This window comes from Lepisma saccharinum, chromosome 9, assembly GCF_977018435.1.
Source record: "Lepisma saccharinum chromosome 9, izLepSacc3.1, whole genome shotgun sequence".
NCBI classification, from domain to species: Eukaryota; Metazoa; Arthropoda; class Insecta; order Zygentoma; family Lepismatidae; genus Lepisma; species Lepisma saccharinum.
This window is the reverse complement of record NC_139237.1, coordinates 39,078,944-39,105,042: the sequence shown is the minus strand read 5'-3', so window position 1 is coordinate 39,105,042 and position 26,099 is coordinate 39,078,944. Positions and strand designations below refer to the sequence as shown.

The 26,099-nt window shown below is 38.0% G+C and overlaps 1 protein-coding gene across 2 annotated transcripts in view; it reads left to right on the top strand.

The window, feature by feature from the left end:
* The window catches only part of LOC145992632 (glutamate-gated chloride channel alpha-like), a 52,019-nt gene extending 26,238 nt beyond the window's left edge, over positions 1 to 25,781 (top strand). For both annotated transcript variants that reach the window (XM_083129001.1, XM_083129000.1), the window contains exons 4-9: positions 5,548 to 5,759; positions 10,558 to 10,640; positions 15,537 to 15,671; positions 19,087 to 19,285; positions 21,842 to 22,058; positions 25,415 to 25,781. In XM_083129001.1, the coding sequence (XP_082985127.1) occupies positions 5,548 to 5,759; positions 10,558 to 10,640; positions 15,537 to 15,671; positions 19,087 to 19,285; positions 21,842 to 22,058; positions 25,415 to 25,582 (1,014 nt within the window). In that variant the 3' untranslated portion in view covers positions 25,583 to 25,781. The remainder of the gene's footprint in view (positions 1 to 5,547; positions 5,760 to 10,557; positions 10,641 to 15,536; positions 15,672 to 19,086; positions 19,286 to 21,841; positions 22,059 to 25,414) is intronic.
* The last annotated feature ends 318 nt before the right edge of the window (positions 25,782 to 26,099 follow it).

The window sequence follows — 26,099 nt, the reverse complement described above, 5'->3', positions numbered from 1 at the left end:
ATAATTATTTTAGTAACAAACCATAATCCATAACAATAATTACTTGGATTTTATCTTCAGTGCAAATTTAAAATTTTCCTGTGACAACTTAAAAATACGGATTCGATATATTTCCAAATCATGCACCTGCTTTAAATTAAGCAGTATACCAACACTAAGCATTATATTTTAAGGAGTGATGTTATTAATGAATATCGAGAATTTCGTTTATGTCTTGTAATGCAGCTATAGTATGAAACTTCACATTCACCTCAGTAAAGCGCCAAACACGCATTCTCGCAACACGTGATTGCGGGTGAAGTGAGCAAGAACATGTTTACGCCCATTTCTTTGCAGGCTTTCAAGAATATTAATTTAATGGGGTGTCAATACTTCCTTAAGATCCCGAGATATTTTGTCTTTTTCACCTTCTCTTTTGGCACGTTTGGGGTCGGAAACGTGTACTACATACAATATGGCTAAATACAGTCTCCAAAATTTAATGTTCGAACTCTCTCTAAACGACAGAAATCTCTTGACAATCTAAGGTTTAACACTTTATCAAGAGCTTCCTATTTCCTCCTTTAAATTTAATACTTAATCCTACCACCAAAATTTCCATGCTAATTTTAGACAGCATTGCCTCCTCCAAAAAAATAATTCTCAGTCTCCACACCAGAATTTCCGCAACAGTCTAAGACAATAGTAATACACAAGAATTGGATACCCCCCTCAATGTAATGGTCAATCCCTCTCTAACTAAAATACCAGCCATAATTTAACACCTACTGTCTCCCCCCACGTTTAATTCAGAATCCCTTCCCCCAGAACCCCCGTGTCAATTAAGGCCTAATATGTAAGAGTTGGATATCCCCCCCCCCTTCGATAATACCCTTAAACACTTCCTTTTTAATCTTTATCTGTATTTATTTTCTTTTTCCATATTATTTAATTTTGTTTCTCTTTCTTTTTCTTTTTTCCTTACCATTTCCTTCTGCTTTTTCTCTTTATCTCTTCAATTTGGCAACATCGCTTTCCTACTCCAGTTTGTTGCTTCTACTTCAAAAGAAAACCACCAGCTTGGGTGTTTCTTTTAACAAAGAGTACCGCTCCCTTTGTTAACCGCTGGGGATATAATGAACGCGCGGACTTTTTTTTTCTGTTTATGTAAAGGATACAACATTCAACGAAAGAAGTAACAATAGTTGCGTGTATTACACATATAATGCAAATGTAAAATAGTAAATAGTTACGTCGAAATATAAACATTTACATGCAAATCTTGAGGTAACTATCGTTATTTTTAAAAATGCATCAAATACATAGATTTGGATGATTTCCTATGCGATATTAAGGAAGTAAATTTGTCGCAATAATTAGCGATTAACAGCGACTCCGTTTGTTGATGTGGCAACGCCGCATTTAACCCATATTGACTTTGTAGGTTGAGACGCTCTATAAGTGATTCTCTTCATGAAGAAAGTTAAGTTTCAAAATCTAATAAAAATATTTTTTACAACTCTGAATATTATTTGTGGGTGAAAAAATGATATTTGCCAAATATTAGTATCTTTCTCTGATTGCGTGGGGATACAGACAACCCTTATCTGTAGGAAAACGCATGGGCAAGGAAGGCGAGTGCAAACAATTGCAACAGCATTTTATCCTGCTGCAGAAATTAAGGTAATTTGTTTACACGTCCAGCCACACCCAAACAAAGCGGGCGTCAGAACGACTCTCCCATAAATTAAAGTTGATGGTGCAGTGAAAGGGGTTGTAGAGTTAAGAAGTAGCAACTGCTGTTATGGAGACACGACACTAGGCACAATCTCGGCTCGACTTGTGAATTATGAAGTTGATGTTCTTAGCCGACTTGTTTGACGTTGAAAATGCATGTCTCGTTCTCGTTTCCAGCTAGAGAGAAAAGTCTCGCCCTCGTTTTGAATTTCAAAATCATAATAAATACAAAAATAAATAAAGAAATATTTATTTATTGATTGATTGATTAGTTGTTTTAAGTCCACTTTGTGCACAGTAAGGCTAATCGGGACTGGACCTACAGTTTAAAGTGGGATCCGAACCACTTGTGCCTCCACCGGGTATCGAACCCGGGACCCCTTGATTACAAGACAACAACGTTACCACTGCACCATCGGGGAGGCCCAGAAATATTTATTAAAGCAACATTTAGATACATGTTTATGCTCATGAAATAATATATAGAGTTAAAAATTTCTCTTGAATTAAATTGCTATTCTGCGTGTGTATGTGTCTGTGTGTGTGTTTTATACACCCGCCGCAAAATGACTTCGGACCTCATAACAAAAGCACAAAAAATTACATCTTTATCACAGGCCAGAGGCTAAGTCCTGAATCAATGACTTGTTGATAAAAGCAAAAGACTTGGTAGGATTAATTGTTCTATCATTAAATATATTTTCAGTCGAGTAGCCGATCAATATCTGCGCCCCGACGTCCGCCATCTTAAAAATAATCCGCCATATTTGATATTTTTTGATTTGATATATATCTCAGGAACGGCGTCTCCTATCAACGTCCGGTTTTCTCAGAAATGTTCCAAATAGTGTAAACTTTCACGAGAATGTATGTCTACCGGTACTGTACAGGGGACTTAACCTGTCTCACGTGGAGTTAAAGAGCCAAGCTCTCTGCGTACAAGCAGATGTGTCAATGTTAGTAAACTTCCCAGACAGTATAACGGGTGTGATACTTAGGCAGAGTTTGGACACCATACCACTGCAGTCTCCGATCACTATAGCCACGGTGCCACCGCATTATAAATATTTACAAGAATTTGTGCTAGAAATTTGTTATATACTACTTTCAGTGAAATCCTTTGAAATACCAAAAGTATCTCAATTATACAAGTCACGTTGTCTGGCAACACTGCCTAGCTGCAAGATAATGATTAAACAACCTATCCATCCCTGCCACAAAATATGGAACAATGTTCAAGCACCACATTTATCACCTTTGGTAAAATCTGCGTGGCACTGTGTGGTACAGGATATAGTAGTGACGGAAGAGAAATTACACAAATTAAAACTTTTGCAAGACCCCCTATGTTGTAGGTGTAAACAAAATGGTTCGATTGCACATTGGATAAGTGAATGCATACCGACACGTGAAACATGGAAATTTGTGTGTTATTAGGAAAAATTTGTCGCACCCATCCCAATGTGTTTACTGTTCATAACATAATGTTACCTACATTTTCGTATTTTCCATGCACCACATTGCGTAGTGTGCAATGGCTGGTTGGACATTATATATTGTTTGTCTGTATATATAAGGGTATAGATTTTCATGATCAATTCTTAATACATGTTAAACAGGAATATCATAAATTGTCTCAAAATCAAAGAAAGATATTATTTGCAATTTTTTTAAAGTTGCTGATTGAATGTTAAAGTACAAAGAATACTTGTTAGCCAACAAGTGTAAAAGGTTGGTACTGTTTCGTTGACCTGTAAAATGTGGAGGTAGTTCACATTAGTCAAATGAACAGTAGCATACAAGTCTTTGTACGTGTATAGTTGTATCTGTAAGGTAATAATAAAAAAAGTGGTTAGCACATCGCGCTGCGATGCCAAGGGCCCCGGGTTCGAATCCCACTCGGGCTTGATTGTTTGTGAATGTCCATTCATCAATTTCATCATTTCATCACTCATCCCCATCTTCGCAAATTAGCCAAGAGGCACAAAACGCGATGTAAAATAAACTAAATCAATCAATCAATCAATCGATTCATGTGAAGCTTTGCATTGTTGTTTTTAGTCAACTTCATGCATGGAAATACTAATAGAGATTGTATCTACAGTTTAACGTGGGATCCTAACCACTGTGCTATGTGCCTCCACCGGTACCTTAACTTCAAACCTATCGAACCCGGGATCCCTTGATTACAAGACGACGACGTTACCACTACGCCATCGGGGAGGCCCTGCGAAACTTTCACCTACCTCAAACTCTTAATTTGCTAAACTCTAGAACCAAACAAGAGTATTTTAAATACAATTTACTTTATGCTCGCATATGTTAATCGATGGAGGCATATAGTGGTTCAGATTCCACTTTAAACTGTAGGTCCAGTCCCAATTAGCCTTACTGTGCACAAATTGGACTTAAAACACCAAATCAAATCAAATCAAATCGAGACTGAACGTACAATTTAAAGTGAGATGCGAACCAATATATGCCTCCAAATAAGATCGTCGCCTTGTAATCAAGAGGTCCTGAGGTCCTGAGGTCCTGAGTTCATTATCCTGTGGAAGCACACAATGGCGCAGATTCTACCTTAAATTATACGTCCAGTCCCGATTAGCCAATCTCTGCATAAAGTGGACTTAAAACTAAAACAAATCATTCTCTAACAATATAAATATAACAAATAATATTGTGAAGTGTGACTTGGTGATCAGATTGGGGATTGTTTGAGTCACAAGATATTGCAGCAAGTTACAAAAAGCGAGAGGTTTTCATTCTATACCTTAATTGGCCGACTCTGGTCACAAAGAGGGAAGAAGAGGAATACCAGAGCAAAGCTCTCTCCACACTTACCGTGAGCCGATCGTGTTGATGTTCGATGTAAAGTCCTGGGTTCGAGGTGCAACTTGCTGAGGCGTCTCGCGCCATAAGTTATGCGCCGCCTCGAACTGCCACGCCAAAGTACCCACTACACTCGATGAATTCTTATTAGAAACCCCTCCTTGTTTTCTGTTCGGGACGTTTTATACTTTACTTAGGTTCCCGTGTCTCTGACCCCTCATCGAGAGGTTAAAGCCTCTATCCTCCACGGAAAGTCCACAGAGGATGTGAGGTCCAGATTACATACTCAGCGGTATGTAGCTTTGTCGTTGAATGATCGGGTCGTTGATTAGTGTGCAGAGGTGAATAAGTAGGGCTTTTACAAATTTTGCTCGGTATCACTCTTCAATTCTATGTAATGTCTTAGAATACATGATAAATTAGGTTTGAGTATTTTGTATGTTTAGTGTGTGTGCAGATATGATAATATTTTTAAAATGCCTGGCATACAGTGTGGTGGAGCCGAGGCGGTCTTGTCGGTAGGGCGTCTGGCTGGAACACCTGGGTTAGATTACCCAGGTGGGTGATCTAAGGTCGGAATTTTTCTGGCCTTGTCCCCGCATAAAGCGGCTCCGGGGCTCAGCCAGCCAAAAATCAATGGGTACCTGATGGCAACCCTGGGACAGGCGGCCGGAGCTTGGTGCTGATCACATCGCGTCCAAATGGAGATCGAAAATATGTTGACCCGTACCCCCACATCCCCTAAATGTGCCTTCATAACACGGTGCTCTATGAACGGAGAACTTTATCTTTACCTTACCTGGCATACCGGCACACACTGTCTGTACAACAGCCATTGAAAACCATACGAGTAGTCTAGTAGCACTTTTCAGAACTTAGAATGAGTAATATCTTCGGAAAGGCCTTTGGTGGCATGAATCAATGTTTTACCAAGAGTAGGAACCCCATGACTCCACCGCCTACGCAATTAATTAGCTAATTAGACTCCTCTTTCCTTAGGAGATCACCCTGCATGGCTTCGTGGTGATGCAGTGGCAGGAGACGCGGCTGAACACCACCATAGGGGAGGCCATCTTGGACGGCAACCAGATCCAGCAGATATGGAAGCCTCACATCGCCATCTACCCCAGCAGGGAGCCCGAAGTCTACGACCAGTCCTACCTCGCGCTCGTTGTCCTGTACGAGAACGGAACACTCTACTACAAAGGAAAGTATGTGCTTTAGGCCAATTCCTCTAACAAGCAAGTGATTACAGGGCTTGTAAGGGACTTCCACGTAGCCACCCAAATGTCAACCTCACTTCAATGTAGTACAGCTCGGTAACTGCTTCTTGCAAGCCAACGAGGCTCTGGCGTCTGGCCCTACGGCCAGTATAATCCTTTGTAGGGCTGTTGTCCTGTGTGTTGTCCTTATATGTACTGAGCACTCCTCTGTAGCCTCAGGTTTTAAATACGCAAGGAGATATTACACCACAGAGACAATGTGACAGTAACCCAAGTGTTGACGCACCCAAAAATTTTCAATTTTAATTCCAATTCAATATTTACACTTGAAAACTAAATCTTTGATCTGGTTAAACGAATCAATTAGCTATTGGTTAGCATAAGAAGCTTGCTATATACTTATTTTATTAACATTTACTAACACTTATCGCTAACAAACTATAACATATAAACCTTGTTTTTGTTCTGGAACACTAGGTAACAATATTTCACCAAGTTTTTGTTTATCTTATTCTTTTAGTGTTTATTGCTTAATTATATGATCCTGATTATGATTACAAAAGTGGTTCTTCTCCAATGTCGATATTTTAGATGTAATAATGAATTATCAATTTTATCTTAAGAATAAGCAAAACAACGAGTTTAATTGGACGTAACTAGAGACATACAGAGAAACCTAAAATACAATACACTCTTTAATGTTCTAATAATTACAAACATACTGAATAATATTGACTGTTCAATTACAAACCTTCTAGCCTTCTTAAACCCGAAGGTTCATGGCTCCAGCAACACAGGCCTTCTATCTGTCCCTATCTTCAGAAAGATGTATATATACTTTTCCATCCCTACTGATTTCCTTTAGGTCCATTTCAACGTTATCCCTCCATCTTCGTCTTGGCCTTCCTACAGGTCTCTTACCATCAGGATTCCCAACAAGAATCCTGTAAACTCTTCTTTCCTCCCTCATTCGTGCCACATGGCCTGTCCACCTAAGTCTTCTTGATTTAATTATTCTAGTAATATCTGGACATTAATACATAATATGTAGTTCTAAATTATGTGACCTTCTCCACTCACCTGTCTCCTCATCCCTATTAGGTCCAAATATTTTCCTATGTATGTTATTTTCAAATACTCTCAATTTATGTTCCTCTTTCAATGGAAAGGACCAAGTTTCACATCCATATAACACTACAGGCAAAATTACTGTTTTGTATATTTTAACTTTTAGTTTCTTAGATATTAAACAAGAAGACAAACGCTTATGAAGAGAGAAGTAACATGCATTTCCTGAATTAAGCCTACTTTTTATTTCCTCTTTAATAAAATTTTCATTTGTTAATATTACTCCTAAGTATTTGAATTTGGAAACTGGTTCAAACGAGTAGTTATCAATAATTAGATTTTGATTATTACCTAACACTTGGTTTCGGCCTGTAAGCATATATTTAGTTTTCTCTTTGTTAACTTCCAAACCTATCTCTTTAGCAGTTTTGAAAAATATTTTAGCATTATTCTTAATTGTATTCACATCATCCCCCAGTAAGTCTACATCATCTGTATATGCTAACAACTGAGTCACACCATTTAATTTTAGTCCTTCTTTAGTTTCTTTTACCTTCCTAACAGCATATTCTAAGGCATAATTAAAGAGCAATGTAGATAATCCATCTCCTTGTTTTAACCCATCATGAATTGTAAATTTGTCAGACAAATTAATACCCACACGAATTTTACTTTCTGTTTCACTGGTGCATACTTTTATCATACTAACAAGCTTCTTAGGTATTCCAAACTCGACTAATATATTACATAATTTATCTCTTTTGACCGAATCATATGCTTTTTTGAAATCAATGAATAGCTGATGGACATTTTGATTATATTCCCACTTTTTCTCAAGTGTCTGTCTGATGTGAAAAATTTGATCTGTAGTTGATCTGTTACGTTTAAATCCACATTGATAATTACCTATAATTTCATTAGCATATGGGGTTAGTCTTGTTAAAAGAATGTTAGATAATATTTTATATTTTGTTGAGAGTAGAGAAATTCCAGGGTAATTATTGCAGTTCATTTTATCACCTTTTTTAAACACAGGAACAATTATGGATTCTTTCCACTGTTGAGGGATTTCTTCTTTATTCCATAATAAATAAATAAATAATTGATAAATTTGACATATTAACGAATTTCCACCAAATTTAATTAACTCAGCTGGTATTAAATCAATGTCAGGTGCTTTGTAATTCTTTAGCCTTTTAATATCATCTTTAACTTCCGTCAAGTTAGTGGTTAATTATGTAGTCAATTACAAACATACTGAATATTATTAAATGTTCAATTACAGACATACATGTTCAATACAACAATGTCATTTTTCAAAAATGTACATGAGAACGGCTTTTCCTTTTATGAGCTTCACACCCCTCTTCACGCACTATACCCCATAGATTGTCCCCAATCATAGCACAATCCCAACGTCCCTCTTACATCTCCTAAATTTTGTCTAAAGAAATAAATATGAGAGAATAAATAGTACATTTTGACTGACATTCTACACCCAAGCACATTGTAACTCCGTATCAAATTCTCAACCAGTTCTGTATAGTTATCACTTCTTTTGTTGCTCAAAAACCATTGCACCACTATTCTAAAAGCTTCCCACGCATTTCGTTCATCAAGTGTCATTACATCTACAAGTTCTTTAGATTATAACATCACTCTAATCTGAGGCCGGGTAAAAATTCCACCTTTTACTTTTGCTTCAGATAACTTGGGAAACATTTGACATATGAGATTTAAAGCTTCCGAGGTACTATCCAAACCTTTGATGAACTGTTTAACAAGTCCAAGTTTGATATGGAGTGGGGGTAAAAGAATCTTCTCTCTGGAAACAAGGGGTTCAATTCTTAAATTATGTGCGCCTGGAACCAATTCATTCCTTGTTTGCCATTCTTTCCTGGTGTAATGCTGTTCATCTGCCCTGCTGTCCCATAGACAGAGGAAGCATAAATACTTCGTGTGGACACCTTGAAGTCCCAGAAGAAATCCCAACATGTTAAAATCACCACAAACGTCCCACTTGTAGCACTCATAATTCAGTTTTTCCAAGAACAACTTGACATTTTCATAAGTTTCTTTGAGATGAACAGAATGAGCTACCGAAATTGAAGGAAACTTGTTCCCATTGTGCAGAAGGACAGCTTTGATAAATTTACTTAAGCTATCTATAAAGAGATGCCACTGGCCTGGTTTATGAGGAATCTTTATGTCCTCAAAGAGACCATTAATATCACTACAATAACAAATTTTTTTTTTTCCATTTGATAGAAGCATGCAATATCCTTATGCCTTCCCCTGTATTTTGTTATTTTGCAGGATTTATCAAGCAAATTATATTCCTTAAGACGGGATGCCAGTAGTTCAGCCTTTGATTTGGTTAGTTGCAAATCTCTTATAAGGTCATCCAATTCCTGTTCATTGAATAAATGTAGTTCCTTTGAAATTCTCTCATCATTAATGCTGACATCACTGTCGTCGCTTGATTTTTTTTACTTCCTCTACAGAAGTAGCACATTTAGGTGGCGATGGAATTGGCAGGTCCTCGCTCTGCGGTAATGGAGAAATGGATGATGGTATGGTAGAATATGGAATATTTTTTCTGTTCTTTGTACTTTTATAATATGTAATGTCCATCATACAAAAGTAGCAATTATCGTGATGGTTTGTAGGCTCTCTCCATATTCGGGGAATTGCAAATGGCATACACTTTCTTGTTACACGTAGCCAACCCTCTAAAGTAGACCGACAGAGACACATGAGGAGCACATGCAACACTTTGATCTCCAACCGGTACTCCGAAGTAAGCTTGGTAAGCATCACAGAACTTTATCTCAAGCACAATGTTATGTTTTACTTGTTTGGATCCGATATAATGTCCACAAACATAACAAAACGTGTCTGCTGCCAATTTACAACCTCTGGATACTGCCATTTTTCACTGAACAGACAAAAATCAACTGTATTTAAAACCACAGAACTCCAGGTACATTCACAAACAGGAAGCAATTTTGTGAGGAAATATCAATAAATATCAATATATATCCATGGCTTCTTAAATATTTCGATGTATTGAGGTCTTCTAGTGAAAAACTAAATGGTATATTCGTGTTCAGCATGTTGATTTCATTCAATAAATACTTTGAAAGGAACATAAACAATTTTTTGTTACCTAGTGAATCTAAAATCCGTGAAATTCATAAATACAAAATAATACAATGCGAAATGTTAAAATATTAACTAATGAAATAGAGTACAAAAACGGGGGATGTATGTAAATCATAATTTACGGTTAAGCCATTATGTTTCGGTAAGAGATGTCATTTGATACAAATCCAGAAAAATAATTTAGCTCAATATTAAGAAAATAAATTGTAGATAATGCCAGTGACAACACCGGTCGGGGGCACGGAAAGGGCGTGGTCTATTCAACTTTTAATTGAATGCTGTGTTCTAGGAGAACGTCTAGTGCTTTAAACATACTAATTATTACATACAATTAGTATTAAACTGTATTAAAGATTAAATAGAAGTACACAGCAAATACATACATTGTACATAATAAGGAATATAATTGTTTAACATTTTAAACGTTTCAACTTTATTTACATTTCTGATTTTGAAAGGGATTTAGCAATATGTATAGCTATTTGCATATTATATTTCATGTCTAGTTACTCAGTTTCCCATGATTCTTAACTATGTTTTGTTTTCTTTCAAGCATGAAACTTCATCTGTTTTGCGCCATGGACTTCAGTATGTATCCAATGGACGTGCACAATTGCACATGGAGTTTACTGTTACGTAAGACTATTTCAAACTAATCTCCGTTTACTTACTAGTTATTATGCACACCTATATTTCTTCTTACCTGCATAGTGGTTACACATTTATAAAACTTATGTGTACTCAAGGTTATTAAAATTATACATATATGTGTACTTCCGTTAATTTACATCCGGCTCCCGAATCTGAGTGGTTGGCACATCGCGCTGCTACGCCAGGGGTTCCGGGTTCGAATCCCGGCCTTGGCATTGGTATTTGTGAGTGTCCATTCATCAATTTCATCATACTATCACTCATCCCAATCTTAGGAAATTTGCCAAAAGCGGCACAAACAGGCTAAGTAAAATTAACTAAATCAATCAATCTGTTAATTTACGTTGTCTTCTACATTTGTATGGTTAATCTCGATGACTAGATGATTGAATAATGGAAACGAAAGCTTTTTAATGTACTTCATTCAATTCCATTCTAATATTGAGCTATCATCTTCCATTTTATGAATCTTACCAATTAGGAATGCATATCAAATAGACAAAATGTTTTGCTGAGAGGCCTATCATATGCTTTACAATTTTTATTTCTTATTTAGCGCCCCTTTTGTGACACCTTGGTCTAATCGCGATGATGAGGATGAATGATAATTAGTTACATACCAACACACTTGGCCACCGAGACGTCTCTATGAAATTTCATACATATTTATAATTATTATTAATATCAATACTAGTATTTCATGCCCTATATTAACCACGTTTTGTAAATTTTATTGCCTGAAAATCTCAACATAAGTCACGTTCAGACTAAAGATTGTAAAAATAATTCAAAGATTTTTTTCCTGTAAACATGTTCAGTTATTTCATTACAAGTTTAACTTTTTAAGATTAATATCCATTATTGTAACATAAACTTAATTTCATGATGGGAGCTGTTGAAGTGTAAGTGAAGAATACGTTCTTTTATGAAAGTAATTTTTCTCAAGGTACAAAATTGATAAGTAAATACTCAAATGCTTGAACAGACAGTTTACTTACTAATTATGTTCTATTGCATAGATAATAAACAGTACTACAATTTTATAAATAACTACGGAAGCAGTGTAAATATTCGCAATGTAGGAAATTTAAGCATAATGTGGGGTATATTTAAGCTGGACGCTTACTGGTGGCAGGGCGGCGCAAATAAAAAAAATACATGTAATCAAATGGAAGCTAGTCCATTGCGGGCGAAATTCTTCCTCAGGAGATGTCATGTGACTTCTGCACACAGAAAACTAAATGCTTCATATCGATTGATGCACTAGAATGCATCGATTAATGCACTAAAGTGTGTTTTATGGTTTCTTCAAAGAATCAGATTCACATTTCATGTATTTGGGTACATTTTTGTATGTCGTGAAAGAAACACCAAAGTGCATCATTTGATTCAAGTGAGGATTTATTTCAGTCGAGATGCACTTCAATGCATCAGTTGATGTTCCTTGATGCACCTTTCTGCATCATCAAAAAATATGCATTCTGGTGCATCAAAATGCATCAAGGTGCATCAAAACACATCAACTGGTGCATTGAAGTGCATCTCGACTGAAATAAATCCTCACTTGAATCAAATGATGCACTTTGGTGTTTCTTTCACGACATACAAAAATGCACCCAAATGCATCAAATGTGAATCTGATTCTTTGAAGAAACCATAAAACACACCCTGATGCATCAATCGATGCATTCTGGCGCATCAATCGATATGATGCATTTAGTTCTGAGTGTGGAGGCAAAAAGTTGTTTCAGTTCCGCTCCAAGTGGCGTACGGTTGCAGATGGAAGCGGGATAATATTTGAACCTCGGCACGCTCATCGCTGTCAGTGTTTATCGGGAGTGTTGCCAGTACGACAATGTGTATTGTTGATTTGAAAGCAACAACTTACCCCGTCTGTTATTTAACTATGAGCCGCCGAGGTCCAGGGTTCGAATCCCGGCCTAGGCATGGGTGTTCTTTGTGAGTGCCCTCCAATATCATCTTTCATCCTCATCGTGGCGGTTAGCCAAAAGTGGCAGAAAATATAAGTAAAATAACTTAATTCAGTCAAATAACGAGCTCAAGAAAGCAGTCTGATCAAACGCGACCTATTTTTTTATCACTTGACTATAGTGCGTGTTCTCTTTGCAGACCATCCATTAATTACGAAAACGTATATTTTTTCAGTGGAAGTGGCTCTCTAAGAATATATTGTACTATGCAGATATCGTTTGACATTCTAAAAGTGTCCTATTTATTTATGATAAAAATATAAGTTCTAATTTAACGCATAAAAGGTAACACTTCGGAAAATGATTACAGTAGACTCGCGATTAACCGAGGCTCCGGGTTAACCGAGGGAGTGGTTGGAAAACATTGCGCTTCATAACGGAATCCCTGTTTGTTTACTACTAGTAAGTTGGAGTCAAGTTACCGTCCGCGCTGCACGTGTTCGTTACATTGTCGGTGTATCCGATTGTTCTGGTGGTATTTAAATCTGTGTAGGCGTATTCTATACGACGCACGTTTTTAGAAGCGATATCGGGCGGAGCTACTGAGAGCGTGACTATGGCAGGAGTGCAACCAATGGCAGGAGTGCAACGTTGTACAGTTAGGAGACTGCGGCGCGCAAGTTAAATGCCGTGTTCTGTATTTTTTCTTGCGCGCAAGAAGTTTTCATAAAACTCGCCACTTTAAGGTTAATCATAAGATGGGGCACGACATTTTGAACATGACCGTCCAAGTCCCATGAATTTCCGTTGCCTACAGCCGGAGTTATCGCTTCTCGAAGAAACACGGGAAACAACACGTCTCTACACACGCACACACACACACACACACGTTTGACCCTTTCGTTTTCCATCCGTGTTCAGTCTGTTTTTTTGTTTTTTTCCCATTGCCACCGTGTTGACCCCGCTGAGTTGCTGTTGTGTCTTTGTAAAGCTATGGGTGTCAAATTTGGCTGAATATACACAATAACCCTTTATTGTTGTGGGCGTGCACGAACATTGCGAGTCAGTTAAGTCAGTTTGAGTTCAGCGTTTTCGTAACAAGGGCGGTGTAAGATAATTATACTTGTACGCCACGAAGAACAGTTGTGAAAGGATTCAATACATCCCTTATTGATTGATTGATTCGATTTATTTTACTTCGCTTTTCTGCCGCTTTTGGCTAATCGCGAAGATGAGGATGGGTGGTGATATGATGAAATTGATGAAGCGGAACTTACAAACACCTATGCCCGGGCCGGGATTCGAACCCGAGAACCATGGCGTCGTAGCGCTCTGTATAATACAGCCATTATGTTCGATAGTTGTGCAATAGTTTGTGTTCCGTGAGTGTTATTAAATAATGTCGCGCCGGCTCCTATGGTGCAGTGGTTAGCATATCGCGATACGACGCCAGGGGTCCCGGGTTAGATTCCCGGCCTGGACATGGATGTTTATGAATGTCCATTCATCAATTTCATTATATCATCACTCATTCCCATCTTCGCAATTAGCCAAAAGTGACAGAAAAGCAAAGTAAAAACAAATCAAATCAAATTAATAACGTTGCTCTCGAAACGTAGTACCAGTAGTACAGGCACCGAGGGTAAAATATTAAGTTCACAAGACAGAAATCTTACTTTTAAAGTATATTCTTACTTCAATGTATTGGCGTCGGAAGAAGTGCGTGCTGAAACAGTGTTTTCTCAGAGTCGAGAATTTACGGCTGAAGCGTGTGGTGTATTTGTTTTTACTGTGTTGCGTAATATAAAACAGGGTAAAGTATCTACCACAGAAATCGGGGATCCCCTATTCAAATCTCCTGGGAAACATGCCAGAAAACAGAAACGAGCAATGATGATGATGACCTTGCAGTTCCTCTATAATAAATACCTTCAAACTGCTTTCAGGTACGAGTTTCTCTTATGCTGCAGTGATATGATATAATCCTGTGTAGAATTCTTCACTATATATTTCATTGTACTCAAATATCACGTGCATGCATTATATATATAAAAAGTTGAACATTGGACACAACGAATTCTCTGTGTTCCCTTCAGCTAGCAGTTGGTTTGACAACAGCGCGACAGCAGTGGCTGCGTATTGGCTGAACTCATGTTCCTTCTAAAAGCGTACGCCATATAAGCGAGTAATGTAGTATGTGTGGCAAACGGAAAAGGTGTGTGGTTTCTCTGGAAACAAAATTCAACGCAATAAAAAGGTTGGATAAAGGTGAGTCTATTAGAAAGGTTGCTGCTGATTATGGAGTCAGGGAAGTGACTGTTGGAGATTGGAGACGTAAGCGGAAGGACATTGAAAAGTGGGTGAGTCAAATTGTGAGCGGGGGCAGTGGTGTAGAGCGGAAAACGATGAAGAAAGTGAATATGAGCAATCCAAAAAAACTATGAAAGACTTTTTTTAAAAAAAATCTTCTCATTTATGTTGTACTAGTAATAAGTAATTACTATGCAGTTTTAAGTGTTGTTTCGTCATTTAAGACCTATTAGCACATTATATCCGTATTATCGGAGTGTTTCTGTATCCGAGGTAGTCTGTGTTCCAATTAGCTCGGATAATCGCGAGTCTACTGTATTTTCAATGAACGCTCGCCTTTTTTAGACGAAGAATTTCGCCCCACTTCAGCCCTAGGAGGCGTGGGTCTTTCTTTAGATTTATTTAAATCTGATGCTTATTTTATAATGTTGTAACACTAGCACTACTATCCTAGCATTAGAAGCATCAATTAATTTAATTTCAAAATTTTTTTGTGTGTGCGCAATTGGAAAATATTGCACGTATCATGTTTTTCAACGAGCATGGAATACTGTGATTGTGTTGAATATGGCCGGAAATTGAAATTTACAATTTGAAAATATGAAATTTACAATCTGTTCCGATTTGTGTGTTCTTTCAGATTTTGTCTCGTCCAAAGAAATGAACTTGATTTGGAATGACGATGGAATTGCTGGTGAGGAGAGCACACTGAAGTCGCTTTACCCTTTTCGAGTTCAGCTGAATACAAGCTACACTGACATGCTAGAACAAGGAGGTATGCGTATTTTATAATTGGTAAACATTACACCCAGGGTTGTAGTCTGGTGTATACTGCGATATACATCGTATACTCTCTGGTTAACGTTACTCATTATAGTATGCTTTCTGCTACAATGCGTATACCTTGTACATACTTTCGTTTCTTTATATTTATATATTAATGTAATTATGCAATTTGGACACATACATAAGATTTCACATGATCAGGAACATAATGTTGCAAAGGACCACCAGTTGATGAGTTTCAGCCTCAGATATATGTGAAGATATGGCTGGAAAACTAACGTGCTGCAAATTACACTAATTCAAGAGTTTGTGAAAAATGTGCTACTGACAAATCTGGTGACGTATCAAAAGAGGCACTCTGGAGTGTCTTCGAGCAGACAGGCAGAAACAGCTGCAGAAAAACAACTTTATAGCTTAATGAAAGTAGTGTGGTCTTCAAAGTATTTTTTTTGCAAGTTTTTCATTTTTAGTGTTTTTAGCAGTATTATTAAAGTTTGAGAATTCACAAATGCAGTATGAACAAGAAACTTAAATGCAATAATATTCTGTCCTGTATTCTATAAATTACTACTGTAGCCTTTACGTTTAAATACTGCAATTAAAATACGCGTTCCATATTTATTTTAACTTTAAAACTTTATTATCTATCGCAATATGCCTCTTTAATGCCAATTATGGATTTAATATCATAGGCATTCTATAAATTCTGCCAATTCTACCACCAATGACATATTTTTGTAGAAGTTAAATGATTTCATTCGTATATTTCAGGGAAATATAATCCAAAGTAAATGGAAACATGGTCTGCACTTAACAATTCACAAATATCAGCATACCCTCTGACATTTTTTGGTCTACAACACTGATTATATCATTGATTAAATATTGATGTAAAACTCCCTGTCTAATGCATGTTAGTTCTGCGTGTGCGATTTTCTGCTCGAGCAATCTACCGGAAATTAGTCTCCAGGTATGCAGACATTTTATTGAAACCACCCACGCAATCACATGAAGCCTCGCTAAGAAAAATGCAATATTTTTATGTTTAAATGTTATGTAGTGTAAACAAAATCTACATATCTTATTCCTAATAGTAATGAATATGTTTATCTGTTCAGATTTTAACAGGATTATTCTTAGCAGGTAAAGGTAAAAAAAAAAAGGTAAAGTGTTCCCCTGTGCTTAGCACCACGCCATGAAGGCGTATAGGGGGTGTGGGGGTAACGCCCCACACTTTCTTGATCCGGTCGTGAGTGGGGGTGATGTGATCAGCATCACGCCCCTGACCGCCTTTACCCCCCAGGGTTTCCCCCAGGTACCCATGTTATTCGATTATTCTTAGCAGCATATTTAATTCCATGTAAAAACTAACATTAATTCCGTGTAATTTTAATATTCAGCATTAGAATTAACTGTTACCTAGTGTAATATTCCAAATGAGAGGATTTTGGCACTGTTTTTGCTCGAGGTTTGCATTCATAGAAATACGCGATTTCACTACTTTCTGTGACATTTTTAAAGGAGGAATGTTGAGTTCTATCCCCTTCCTCGAAAATATCCTGGACAAAATAAAATTACTGAGATAACTTGTTTGGAAAGTATCAACTTGTTTTTTCTTGCTAGCGATTTTCTGAATTGACTGTGTCTTTTGGACTGGCCAAGTGGACGCTTGCAACGGCACGCGGTAGGTGGCCGTTACTGGCCTATGAAATTGACTAAGATAGTTGTGCATAGTCATAAACGAATCAGGTCCGCCACTGACTGCTAGCCAGGAAATCCATATTCTAGCTCTGGCTAGGAAAAGTTTCCTGTTCGATAGTACTTGTATAAAAAGATTTGCAGAGATGGATAGAGACAGGTACAGTTGGCACGTGAGGTATGTGAGTGTATGGAAGTACAAGGATCATCAAAGCCACAGTAACAGGTTTACATGTATGTTCTCAAACGTCAAGAACAATACACTCAGCAATATAAATTCGATTTATCTATTAAAGAGGTTTCAAGGGATTAGTCTTGTGTTTTAATAACGCTTTCAATTCGAGTCCTTGACCACGACAACGTTAATTTGCACTATAATTGACATACACTATACTTTTATAGAATGGAATCATGAAATGGGAATGTAATTTCATATGAAACAATGCCAATTCAACGTTAAAATTCATTGAAAGGTAAACCAAAGAGAATTATGATAATGTCATTGGATATGATTAAAAATTGCAGGTTTGATAGATGAAATAATAGGTTGATATTGAACATACCCAGTTGTTTTGTAATTAAATATAATGAACGTACACCAGTGGCACATTGGTAATGAAAATAAACACTAAGTTAGAAGCTCTTCTTGGCCTCCCATAATTCTTGGTTTTAATCTTCAACATGTTCTTACTGTAATAATATGTAAATTGGTCACTCTCACTACTTCAGACTGAAGAATAATAACCTCTTAATCTTTTAGACCTCTGAAAAAATTTGGTTTTATGACCCAGAGTCACCTAAGGTCGGTTATTAGCCCCCCCCCCTCGATATGAACCGTTAGTATGTGACAAAACACCCTTTTCACGCTTACCCTCTTCTCTATTTTAGGGACTTCTTGAATTTCTATTGCTCTTAATATGCTCGCGAACGCTAACACATATTTGTTGTACAATCACCGGCAAAAAATGGTACACAGATCCTGAAATACTCTTTCTCTGGAAGGCGTTATGTGTGTTGCCTAACTCTACGGCGATAAGTGGATTTTAATAGCACGTTCTCAATGGAAACTTCTACCTCCGCCGTCGAATTATGCAACACACATAACGCCTTGCAGGAAAGCTTCAGGTTATAGGTTGTCCCATTTTTATTGCCGGTGACTGTACGAGGGATGATCGGAGAAAAATAATACAAAGCCTGTAAATTCCAGTAGCTCTTTATTAGAATAATACAAACGGACTCACGTGACTCTGGGTCCTGTTGTCGGAGGAAAACCCATTCGTTCTGGCCGGGCGGGTTTCGGGTGGCATGCGCTCCATAATCTAGCATACTTTCCGGAGCTTGCTCCGAGCGATTACCATATCTTCGCTCCTTTGAAGAAGCATCTCAGAGGACGCCGGTTTCTCTTGGATGATGTTGTCAAGCACGAAGTAAGGGCTTGGCTCCTACAACAGGATCCCGAGTTCTATGAGGCAGGCATCATGAACCTCGTGTAGCTATGGGAGAAATGCCTGAACCGGGGAGGGACTATATTGAGTAGTGGTGTATGAAGTGTCCTTTCACGTGAGTCCGTGTTTATTCGTCTAATAAATAGCTACTGGAATTTACAGGCTTTATATTGTTTTTCTCCGATCATCCCTAAAATTCTAGAAAATCAAACTAAATTTCCCTGTTTCCTGCAACCTTCAATGCTTCTTTTCATTCCTTAGTTAGCTTCCGGACACTCACCCTCACCGCCCACTTAAGACGAGAGTTCACGAGGCACCTGCTGGTCACCTACATGCCGGGACATCTGCTGGTCATAATTTCGTGGGGCAGCTTCCTCGTGAAGCCGGAAGTGGTTCCAGGGAGGATGGTGCTGCTGGTGACCAACCTCCTGTCGCTGCTCACCATGTTCAGCTCAGTCAGGTAATTTTGAATTTTTGAATTTGAATTTGAATTTAAAATTTTGGGAGCATCAGCACTTAGGCTATTTTGCTCCCGTCACATTATATGGGGGCCAGCCCCATATCATTACAAATAACAACTCTAGCGTTGTATCACTAAAAATCTTAAAATCTTCTGACTTCTGTTAAAAGCTGAGGCTGTAAACGGGCACTCAGCACACACAAGGACAAAAAACAGGACAACACACACAAAATTATACTGGTCATAATGCCAGTCGCCAGAGCCTCGTTAGTCTTTAGTCCAGGGTGCACTACGTGGAAGTGAGGTTGACTTTTGGGCGCCTTAGAAGAAGGCCGCCCCTTACATCCCCAGTCAGGTAATGATTGTCAAGGAATCCATTGAGTTCTTTTGGGGGGGGGGATGCCTTCGCTTTACTCTTTATGGTTTCTGATCTTCTTTACTAAGTTTTAGTATTCTTCATGTATAGATTTTTCTAAGTTTCTTTTCGTTTTCTGTCTCATTTTCTTCTATATTTTCTCTCTCTCTCTCCAACTCTCTCCCGATCTTCAGTTATGTATATTTCTCTCTATCTCTCTCTGTCTCTTACTCTCTTGTTGTCGTGTCTTTATCCTATTTTCTTATCTTACTCTTTATTTTTCCTTCTGTTTCTCTGACTCTCGCTTCTTCCCTTTCCCTCTTAATCTCTCTCTCGTTTCTTTATTTATATTCCTTTCTCTCTCTGGTCCTTCCTTTCTTCCTTCCTCTCTCTCTCTCTCTCTCTCTCTCTCTCTCACACACACACACATGAATTCGTATATTTCTCTTCACTTTCTCTCTTATATATTCCCTTTCACAATATCTTTCTATCTCTCTCTGACTCGTTTCTTTCTTTCTCTGACTCTCGCTTCTGTATTCTCTTTCCTTTTCTTTCTCCCATTCTCTATCGCATGTGTGTATGCTTCACATCCTTTCTTTTTCCTCTCCACGTTCTCTTCTTATGACGCCACGAAAACATGAAGTCAATATATCCCACTTAAGGACACAATTCTTCACTTCCCAATGAAATATTTTCTCCGAATGCTCATTGTTGGAGTTAAACAAAAAATCAATCATTATAGGCAGTTTTAATGTGGACTTTATATTTCTAATTACTTTTTTTGTCTCGGAAATTTATGATAGTGGAGTTACTAATGATGATGCCCCTTTGTTCATCAAAGTCAAAAGAGCTGAATGAATAATTCCATGAAGAACAAAGGAAAACTTATCCACAGAGACTTAAAATCGGATGCCTTTGTTATTGACTTATGGTGTACGTACATGGACACTCGGCACGCCTAAGTCTTCATTGGATTATCCTGGTAAAGGCTCCAGAACCAGTGATGTCATCGTAGGCTTACCAAATTTTTTTGGGTCCAACCCAGGACATATTGGCGATCAACTCGTTACTGCTGAATTTCATTTTTTTACAAAAATAAATTGAAATTACTTAAAAGCCTTAATATTTTATTGGAACATTAAACTATAAATTGTACAAGAAAAATATTAACATTATTTTCTAAAATCAATCAATTAATTTGCAAATGTTTAATTGAATAATACATTTTCTGATGTTTAGGAAGCCTCTCTGTTCTAGGTAGCATTATCTGTTAGTTGACTCAGTTGCATTTTTCACTAGACATGACTTTTTTTTCAGAAATGGCTTGTTTGTTTTAAATTCTGGTCGTGAATATTCAATACCGGTAGCTATTTTCATGTTCAGATTCTCAAAACTCCGGACATTTTTCAATCCCGGGCATCACCCCGGACAGCACTAAAAAACTAGGACTGTCCGGGCTAATCCCGGACGTATGGTAAGCCTAATCATCGGGAAATTCCATTCGTTTGGTTTAAGGTAAAGGTAAATAACAAAAATGTTAAATGCCTTCCCTTGCACATTGCAACATGTCATGAAGGCACATAGGGGATGTGGCTCCACACATTCAAGACCTAGGCTATTGTGGAAGTGACGTGATCAGCACCATGCTCCGGCCGCCTTTACCCCAGAACCACCGCCCAAGGTGAGCGCTGCTTCCTTCGATGGTTATGTTTCGTTCTCTTGTCCTTTGTTCCTAGCAACACTGCTTATATTATATTTCTCTGCTGATAGTTCAAACAGAGTAACCACGTGCAAGTACGAATCCTTTAAAACATATCGGATTAGGGCAAAATTATAATTCACGATATTTCTTGTAATTGTGTAGTTAGCACTTGAGTATATGTTGCCTACGTCTCGGCTGCTAGTGTTGCTAACCATTAATATATAATTTTTTCACTTTTCAGATGAAATCACTATTCCTGAATCCATTAAGTCTTGCCCGTAGCTTAAATCACAGATGAACATGACGGTCACAAAACTTCAAGTTATGACTCGGTGATATCATGTAATAATTTTACATATCGTGTGAAACCTCCGTGTCTCTTGTCGCTTGTGAAAGTTCCAAAAGAGAAGAGGAAATGATGAATAGACAGATAGAGCAAGAGAATAAAACAGCAATTACGACTGCACTTTTAAAGCAAAGTTTTCCTGTACCCTTTCAGGAATACTTCCCCTGGTTCGACCCGCATAAAGCCCGTGGAAGTGTGGCTGGTGGCGTGCATCTTCTTCGTGTCGCTGGCCATGGTGGAGTACGCCGTTCTGCTGCTCTACACGCGCTTCGAGAAGGCGTGGCAGGAGAGCCTGTGGAGACCTCTGCCGGACAAACACGGAGACGACGCGGCGGACACAGAGTCCTCGGACCTTCGCAACAGGAGGAAGGTGAGTTCACTTCCATAGGTATCCACTCTTCAGTCATTGCTCATGATTTGAGAGCAGTTGATTTTCTAAAAAATCGTTAATAGCGTCGCTTTTCTGCCACTTTTACTTGTTCGCAACGATGAGAATCAATGATGGTGTGTGATGAAATCAATGCCCAGGTCAGGATTCGAATCCTGGATCCATGGAATTGCACAACTACTACAGAAGGTATTATATCTAGTTGTTTTTATACTTGTGGTCATAGATGCCGGCTTGGGTGGGGCAAGTCACCTTCTGCCCCCCCCCAAATCCTCAAGATATATATACGTACATTATACGCAAACAAATATTGTTGTCAATCTTACCCACCCCCCAATGTGATGTAACCGCCTCTGCGTATGGATTTATGTTTTTAATAATTTTTTTTTTTAATATTAACGTTTATAAGAATAAACCTAACCATTCAGCCACTGGGATCTGCTGCTTGGAACTAGTGTGCTCTGCCGAAGCCGGAAATTTTTAAAGAGGTATGCATATATAAATAATATATTGTTGTTATTATACATAACAATATAATAATAATAATTAACATAAATATTATTATGAACTAATAAATTATGATATCAGTGCAGGATTTTACTTCTTGATGTACAGTCACCGGCAATAAAATGGAACACCTAAATGCTGAAATGGTCGTTTTCCTGTAACGTGTTGTCTTATCTAACTCTACTGCGACGAGTCGATTTTATAGCAAATTTTCAATATCAACTTCTACCACCATCATAGAGTTAGGAAACACACATGACACCTGGCAGGGAAGCGAGTATTTTAGGATCTAGGTGTCTCATTTTTATTGCTGGTGACTGTACATGGTCGAATTTATATATCCGAACAAAAAATCCCTGGTTCGAGTTAGAGGCTGGACATATGTGATCTATCCGAGTGCCCGCCCGTTCATCAATTGATAAGGAACCTATGTATGTCCGGAAACGTATAGTTTTGGTACTACACAGATGACAAGATCACATAATTTCACATCTCCATCATCATCTAATCGGGCAAAAATGGTATGTGATGGAGTGACACGATGCGGAAAACGCTCTGCGTACAGACGTTGCGCAGCTCTATCATTACGCCCAGCTTCGCCGTAAATTAACATGTCGGTGTTCTCGGCAAACGTGTATTCAACCATACTGTACTGTCTTCCGCAACGACTGAATAGCAACTGACGTGGAGGTCGAAGCACACCGGATTGAAACAGAGGACGTTGGAAGCAGCACACATGACATCAGGTGATTGAAGACTTCGCCCTCCGTCAATGGGGTTGCCTACCGTGAAGCGGGAGATGTGAAATTATGTCATCTGTGTAGTACCAAAACGGTACGTTTCCGGACATGGGCTCTTTTTCAAAACTTGATCTACTAAGTCCCCTCTACAACTCCTAGAAGTGTGTAATAGGAATTCTGAATCACCCTGTGTATATATATATATATTTATTTATATAATAGTTCTTCTTTTTAAATTATTTCTTATTTCAAACAATGTATTCACTCATATGTATAGGTATAACCACATCAATGTAGGCCCGTACCCAGGGGAGGAGCCATGGGGGCCATGTCCCTCCCTCGAGCTGTGAAGTATTTTAATGTGAAGCCATAAATACATATGCAAATAACACCCACATTTTAAAAAGAAATTGCAAGAATTCCTATTTCGTCATTGGATAAACGAATGAGTTTGTTATGGAGGGAGACAGGTTCCAGAAGTCTGCAATGTGTAATATTTTCGACGTTACAAGGCATCCCGGTTTAGTCAAGACAGCCCATTACTTTCAATCCACGTCCCAACGTATTTCGTCTTGTACAGTACTTGCTATAAAGGGAAACTTTTCCACCACTCTAGACATTATACTGTTTATGTACACTACTGTGTATAATGTTAAATTTGTTTTGAATTTTTTTATGAGTTAAAAACAGTTGTTTGGCATTGAACAAACCATTTGGAACCCCTTAACTATTGAGTGGTTTCTTCGCTTACAGTGTCAATGTTTCAAATTAATTTTCATAGAGAGGAATTTTGTATAGCTACCCTTTACATTGTGCAACAATTTAGCTCTGTATCGCACCGCAAAGTCTGTGGCCCCTTTTTGCCACCACTGACCAGGAGGATAAGAACTTAGTAGACAATCTTCAACATCAGGTTTTTTGTGCAATAGACGTCCATTCTGCCAACCGAAGAATGGCTTACGATTAATGAATACAATGTAAATATGAGAATCGACTTTACAGCAGAAGAGTTGCCTGAATTTCCTAAATTTCTAAACTTTTAAACATTCAGAAAATTAAGTACCCGTACAATATTATTTGAGAGATTCTGTTAATCAGAATTTTTTACAGCAACTTTTCTTCTTTTCTATTTGTTTCTGTCATGGACATAGGGGCGTAACCGTATAACGTCGACAGCTTCCACAGTGTGTAGACGACATCAAGGCAAAGAAAATTTCTTTTTAATATTTTGCTCGTTGCTAAGACCTCGTTTCGATGCAACGAGAAGTTGAAGATGACATTTTTCATCGTATATATATGCACCCCCATTCGATATCTTCTTGATTGCCACTGGTATTTATTTTTACTCTGGTAAGTTTTGTAAGAGATGTCTACACTGCACAGATTGCTATAGTTTATCCGTATCATGCAACAGTTATTTTGGCTCTCTGACTAACAATAACTAAAAATGCCAATGTTAACCTTGAACTTCTGGCATATGATCATACATAGAGGTTAGAAATTTCCTTTCTTCGATGATTCGTAGCATCAAAATGAGAAAATTGTGATAAGAGTATATTAATATTGTCCATAAATACAGACGATTATATAGCATCAAAATGTTCGAAACGAAATATTTCTACCCCTTCCTCAAAAAAATCCTGAGTACGGGCGTGCATCAGTGTACTAAAACTTTGAAAGTTAGGGGAAATATCAGTCATGAGGTTTATGTTTAATGTATTTTGTTTCGCTTTTCTGCTACTTTAGGCTAATCATAACGACGAGAATGAGTCATGATTAGATGAAATTGTTGAAGGACACGAAGCAGGGAATCGGCTACAAGAATGATGAAAATGTGATCTTGTAGGGTCAGAGATACTAAGTGGTCTTCAGTTTTTTATAAATATAACTTAAATACAATTTTAATTAGATATTACAGAAATATATTTTTGAATTGGTTCCTCATTTCCCGTTTCACCTAAATGTTGCCAGCGCCCATGGAAATTTCCCTTCTTATGGCAACACTGTCCTCTGTATTTTGTTAATTTCAAACCGTGTATGAATCACTAGCTTAAATCGTGGAAAATTATTTTTCGTTTGACTCTCTTGCAGTCGAGACTGAAGCTCCTGTCCAGGAAGTGTGGGGGTCGCCTGGGACGCTTCCTGAGGTTGCTGCACGCGAAGGACGCCCCTGGCTGCATCGACCTCTCATCCCTCATCATCTTCCCCATCTGCTTCATCATCTTCAGCGCCGTCTACTGGAGCTCGTATCTCAGATAATCACAACTGCATTCATTAAGATTACTACGGGTCGTCACTCTGCTATTGCCTTAACTCCACGCCGTTCTATTTATAGCTTCGACACCTAGTTACAGACGAGGCCTTACGTTGCTACAAACAAACCACAACTACGACGCAACTATTTATACTTGTTAGCATAATGGCACGCCAAATAAAAATAATCACATTTCACTACTTATATGCTTGTGTTGTTACTTTAACCATAGATAAGCGTTTTGATCTTATTTGCGTTTTAACGTAATGTTATGATTGTAATTGTGAATTTTTAAATGAAACTAGTGTTGCCAGATTATCATAAGTGATGATAGGGCCATCCTAGAGGCGTCCCCGCCATCTCTAGCCAGTGACGGTGCCAGAGGAGGGTAAGAGGGGAATCGCCTTTTCATCGATAACAGCTGGCCTCCAGCAAAGTATAATAACGTATAATAAAGTATAAAAGTATACATAGAAAAACAAATCATCTTGTAGCCCAAATATGCATTTTTGACATTGTATT